The sequence below is a fragment of the Mustela erminea genome, chromosome 1, assembly GCF_009829155.1.
Source record: "Mustela erminea isolate mMusErm1 chromosome 1, mMusErm1.Pri, whole genome shotgun sequence".
NCBI lineage: Eukaryota > Metazoa > Chordata > Mammalia > Carnivora > Mustelidae > Mustela > Mustela erminea.
In genome coordinates this window covers 14,577,357-14,583,356 of record NC_045614.1, presented here as the reverse complement: position 1 = coordinate 14,583,356, position 6,000 = coordinate 14,577,357, and the positions used below count along the sequence as shown (strand labels likewise).

Sequence of the window (6,000 nt, the reverse complement as noted above, 5' to 3'; positions counted from 1 at the left end):
CACCCAGACGTCCCTGACTCGATTTTAAATGAGGTTGCCTTCATTCAGTTTCAAAAAAACATCATGCTGGGGCGCCTGGGTGGCTCAGTGGGTTAAGCCTCTGCTTTCGGCTCAGGTCATGATCTCAGGGTCCTTGGATGGAGCCCCAAGCCGCCCCCCCCAGTGCCCCCCCCCCCCCAGTCAGGCTCTCTGCTCAGCGGGGAGCTTGCTTCCCTTCCTCTCTCTCTGTGGGCCTTTCTGCCTACTTTTGATCTCTCTCTGTCAAATGAATAAATAAAATCTTAAAACAAACAAACAAACAAACATATCATGCTGAGTTTTTCACTGAGTGCCAGTCAGAGAAAGTCACATATGGTATGATCCCAGTGATATGAAATATCCAAAATAAGTAAAAGCATAGACACAGAAAGTTGGTTAATAGTTGCAGGGGCTGGGAAGGGAGGAATGCAGAGTGACCATTTTGGTGGGTAGGGGTTTTCCTTAGCGGTGATAAAAATTTCCCCAAATGAGATAGTTGTAGTGGCTGCACAGTGTTCTAAATGTACTAAATGCCACTGAATAGTACACTGTATTTATTACTTATTTAAGATTTTATTTATTTATCTGACAGAGAGAGGTACAGTGAGAGAGGGAACATAAGCAGGGGGAGTGGGAGAGGGGGAAGCATGTTCTCCTCATGCCGGGCTGTATCTCAGGTCCCCAGGATCATGACCCCAGCAGAAAGCAGATGCTCAATGACTGAGCTACCCAGGCTCCCCTGAATAATATATTTTATTTATTTTTTAAAAAGATTTTTATTTATGGGGCACCTGGGAGGCTTAGTGGGTTAAGCCTCTGCCTTCGGCTCAGGTCATGATCTCGGGGAACTGGGATGGAGACCCGCGTCCTGCTCTCTGCTCGGCAGGGAGCCTGCTTCCCTCTCTCTCTCTGCCTGCCTCTCTGCCTACTTGTGATCTCTATCAAATAAATAAATAAAATCTTAAAAAAATTTTTTTTTATTTATTTGACAGGACCCCGAGATCATGACCTGAGCCGAAGGCAGAGGCTTAACCCACTAAGCCACCCAGGGGTCCCCTGAATAGTATATTTTAAATGGATTTTTGGTAACTTATGATACCTAAATGCTTTCTTAAAATGCGAAAGCTGGGCAAACACCATGTCTCAGGAACCTCGAGGATATAGAATTTTATTCTATTAAAACTGTACTTTTATCACTAGCAAAATTTACCTCCTCCCCAACATCCTTAATGCCCCAACAGCCCCGGGCAGGGAATCCCATCTGCTTACCTTAAGGGAAGCTCCGCCAGCCCCACCCAGCGTCCAACGCGCACTCGGTTTGCATAGTCACGCCCATTCACCCCGCCAGTAGCCGGCCCCGCCCCCCACGTGTTTTGCACAGGCCCCGCCCCCTTCATGCGCCGGCTCTCAACAGAAACCGAGGACGAAAGACAGGGAGCGATCTCATAAATAATGCATCACGTCAGCAGGCAGTGGGGCGTGGCTTCGATCATTGCCTGGCGGAGCCAGGATCATGAATTATGCATCCTGAGGCGGGGCCTGAAGGTGTGCGCGTGTCGGGGCGGAGTCCGGGCACGGAAGTTGTCCCCTCTGGGGCCTTGAAAGGTGGGGCCATCCACGCCTCATGAATATACAGCACCTCGGGGCGGTGACTGTGAACTTCGCCAGGCCCATAGGGGGCGCGACCAGCTGCATTCATGAATAATACAACAATCGGCGGGCCGTGCAGAGATGACCGTGGGCTTCACTAGAACCATAAGGGGCGTGGTCAGCCGCGTCTCATGAATAATGCAGCGCGTCAGCGGGCGGCGGGGCGGGGCGGGGCTGGCGCGCCGGCGCTGGAACCGGGAAGGGGGGGCGGGGGAGCGATGGTCGCAAGATGGCGGCGTTAAAGGAGGCTCGGAGCTACGGGCTGTCGTGCGGGCGGGTCAGCGACGGCAGCAAGGTGTCCGTGTTCCACGTGAAGCTCACCGACAGTGCCCTGAGGGCCTTCGAGAGCTACCGCGCCAGCCAGGTGAGCGGAGCGGTGACCGGAGCGACCGTCGGGGACGTCGAGGCGCAGGCCGGCCTCATGCGCCCCTCGCGGAGGCGTCCTGTCCTGGGGGCGCGGGGTCCAGTGTCCGGCGTGCTGCTCGCGGGTCCCTGGACCGACAGGTCGCGGGGTGAGCACCTGTCCGGCTTGAAGCGCGGGGAACCGCGTTCCCTCACGGCTCTGGGAGGTGACACCGGCAGGCGGCCCGGGGCGGCCAAGGGGCTCCGAGCTAGCGCATCTGGTCCGCGGTGGGGTGGGGGGGGCGGTGTTTGCGACTGAGTCGGCACCTGGAGGCGTCCGGAGCCTTCCCGGCTCACCCAGCCTCTGAGCAGGAACTGAGCTATTCACCTGGTTGGGGGGTGGGGGAGAAGGTTGGGGAGGGTTGAGGTTTTTCTGTCCGGGTCCCAGGCAGGGTGGGTCAGTGGGGCCCCGCGGTTGGGACACCTGTGGAGAACCTGTTCCGTCTGTGTGGGGAGGCTGAGTCTGCACTTGAGGGGGCTTTAACACCAATGAAGCCCTTGAAATTGGGCTCACTCTTGGCTCGTGGGAAGGGGAGTTTGGGCAGAAACTGACAGCTTGTTTGCACCTCCCCTGCTCCTCGCAGGTGACTCTGTCTTACTGGACATTTTTGGAGAATGGGAGTGTTTTGGTTTGGGGGAGAAGCTGTGCATGTGTGGGGGGTCGCTGGCATGGTTCCTTTCCCAGGCTGGGAGCTCTTAGTGGGCACCTGGGAGGGAGCTCTGGCCACCGCACCTGGCCGCTGACTCTCAAACTTCTCAAGGGCCGATTTGGGTCCATCTGGGGGAAGTTAGAGGCGTTTCACTTCTGCCACCTGGCCCAGGGTGTGTGGGTTGTGGGGAGGCTGCTGTGCACCTTCTTTCAGGCTTGATTTGCGGACACATCTGGGGCCCTGGTCAGAAACCTGCTTCTTCCCGTTTCTGTTTGTCATGGTGCCCTCTTTGTCGGGACAGAAGTTGCAGGTGCCCAGAGTGGTCAGGGCTTGAGGGGAAGTGGTTTGGGAGCTCTTTTCCTTGTTGTCTGGAAAGTGGGAGCTTTATAGTCATGAAATGGCTGGGGAAGGGTCTTGTGTCCGGCTCAGGGAGGCCCTGCTCCCTGTGTGTGTGTGTTTGTGTATACTGGGAATGGGGGGGCTGAGGGCGGGTGAGGAGAGAGACTAACTAGGAAGGAATGTGGCTTTCTTCCTGCCCCAGACTTGTTCAGCACCATTAGCTAAGTTGGGAATTTCTTCCCCTGTTACGTTCCCACCACTTTCCTGGTGCCCACCCTTCCCGTGCTTCTTCCCACTTTTTTGGGGCAGTTTCCTTCCTGTCCTAGTATCTTGTATCATAGTTTCCCATTGGTAGAAGAGGTCTTCTTTTTCTTTTTCTTTCTTTCTTTCTTTTTTTTTTTTAGAAGAGCGAGTTCTCCTCTTGTCAGAAGGATTCCTCAGGATGAGGCTAAGGTGCCCTTGCAGGTGAGAAGTTGGGGTGGGGGAACAGCATACATTGTGTCCAGCTTAAGTTGCCCTTCCTTGTGGAATTCCAGTGTGGAGTCTTTTCCTTAGGCAATTCTGACTTGTCCTGCAGGAAGGCAGGCTTTCCTAGAAACAGCTGGGGGAGAGCTCATGAGTCATGTAAATAAGGTGAACTTGGTACCTGGTCACTTATGAGCCCCGCCCTCCCTACCATGCTGCCCTCGCTTGATCTAGTCGTCAGGAAGGCCCGCCTATGTGTCCACCTCATGCTGTCACACGGCTATTTTTAATTTAGGGTGTTGGTTACATCCCCTAACTAAGCTGGATCTTCCTCATGTGAGGGTGAAGGTAACTGCAGACTCTAAGTAGCTCATCCCACTGGGAGCCCAGCTGTGGATGTCAGCCAGGAGGGGCTCCCTTGAAGAACTTCTCCAGTCCATTTGGGGCATCTTGGTCAGCTGGGCTAAACTTTGAGGGTGACCTAGTTTGCATTTTTCTCCGAAGCTGTTTCATTTTTTTTTTTTTTTTAAAGATTTTGTTTATTTATTTGACAGACAGAGACCACAAGTAGGCAGAGAGGCAGGCAGAGAGAGAGAGAAGGGTTGAAGCAGGCTCCCCGCTGAGCAGAGAGCCCGACGCGACGCGGGGCTTGATCCCAGGACCCCGGGACCACGACCCGAGCCAAAGGCAGTGGCTCAACCAATTGAGCCACCCAGGCACCCCTCGAAGCTGTTTCATATTTAACTTTACTTGTTTGGGCATTGTAGTGGACTGAGCTAAAGTCAGGGCAGCTTGGGTGCTTTTGGGTGGTGGGGATAGGAAAAGTGACTTGAAGAACTGGTTTGTGTGACCAGAGAAGTGTATGGGTAACAAAAGAAGAGGTAACAAAACCTCTTCCGCACAGCCGTCAATAGTGTCTGGAGTTTTCTATCCTGTAGCACTGTGGTTATATGGTTTGCCAATGGCAACTTGTGGAGAGGATTTTTATTTTTACTTTTAATTGCAAAGAGGCTTTTGCAGATTCAGATGTGGCAGGGACTGGAGAGGAAGTTCCTGTGAAACTTTCTCTGTGGCTCAAGAGAGCCTGTAATCCTAGCTCTTGGAGGAGCCTGAGTAAAAGTCCTCCATGGTTTCTCTCTCCAGAGTGGTGTGGCATCTGAGCTGCCTTTGTGCAGACCTGGTGGCCAGCCTGGATTGTGGCAGAAGGTAACATATGCTGCCACCATTGACTTGGACTTCATGCAGTTTCTCTTTGAATTTAAAAAACTCAAGTGAGTCCTGATGTGGCTCCTCCTATATATATCTCCCTTTTCACTGTGATGGGCTACTTTTGGGAGAGAAGAGAGAGGAAGTATAGACCTATCCTTCCAAGATAGCGTAATGTGCCTGCTCAGAGAAGTGTTCCCTGGCCACTCTGAGGAAGTGTCCCTTCCTGGGGCGCCTGCTCCAACCACCTGGGTATTTCATTTTTGGATTTCTTGGGCTCTGTTGCTTAGTGACCTTCTCCTCTCCTGGTTTATAAGCTCCTTGGTGGAGAGGAGCATATTGTTGTTCAGTAAAAACTGAGGACCCAGGGGAAGGGCTTAAGAAACCTGAGGATTGTAGCCTAGCAGGGTTTAAATCTTGATTCTATCTGCTTGAGGCCTCGGGCCAGTGCGTGGCCCTCTCCCAGTCCCGATCTTCCCCTTTGGAGGGGAGGATCCCAGTGTCCAACCCACTCCCAGCTCTGGATCCTTCCTGTCCTCAGGATTGTACACATCACAGTAGTTGACCCCTCCCAGCCCTGAGAGTCCTTCTGAGAGCGTCCCAGTGCCCTGTCCTCTTTGAGCTCTGGATTCTTCTCAGGTCTGGGAGGGTCCTACTGCCTGGCCATTTCTGAGCTCTAGATCCTTCTCTTCAAGCCTATGAGGGTCCCAGTACCCAACCCCTCCCAGCTCCAGATCCTTTTCTCAGGGCTGTGAGGGTCCCAGTGCCTGGCTTCTTTCTGATCCCTGGATCCTTCTCAGGACTATTGAGGGTCCCAGTGCCCTGCCCTGTCTAAGCTCTGGCTCCTTCTTTTCTCAGGGCTGTGAGGATTCTTTTGACACATGTGTGGCCATCAGTGCAGCCCTGACACCTTCCCCTCCCACTGTGTTCTCAGCATTTGGTGCCTGTACCCAGAGCTGGTTCCCACCTGGAGGTTTGAATAGAGACTGTGAGAGACAGGGAGCCTGGGCTCCTGCATCTGCCTCGGTCTGATTGAGCACCTGGTTTGTAGAGGGCTCCTGCTCAAGTGTGGGGCATTCAGGAGTGACCAGAATGGGCCCCTAGCATCATGAGCTGGTATTCTGGAGGCAGGAGACATATCGTGAACAGGGCAGCACAGAAATTGGTACAAAGAACTTGTCAGCAGTCAGCATCAGGAAGGAAATAAAATGGGGTGATGTGATGGTGCGGAGCGGTGTGAAAGGATACTGACTGAGAGAGCTGATGATAG

At 53.4% G+C, this 6,000-nt stretch overlaps 1 protein-coding gene across 1 annotated transcript in view; it reads left to right on the top strand.

The window, feature by feature from the left end:
• The first annotated feature begins 1,853 nt into the window (after positions 1-1,853).
• Positions 1,854-6,000, top strand: part of ELL (elongation factor for RNA polymerase II) — a 73,973-nt gene continuing 69,826 nt past the window's right edge. The window contains exon 1 of the mRNA XM_032316175.1: positions 1,854-2,032. Coding sequence (XP_032172066.1) covers positions 1,898-2,032 — 135 coding nt within the window. The 5' untranslated portion in view covers positions 1,854-1,897. The remainder of the gene's footprint in view (positions 2,033-6,000) is intronic.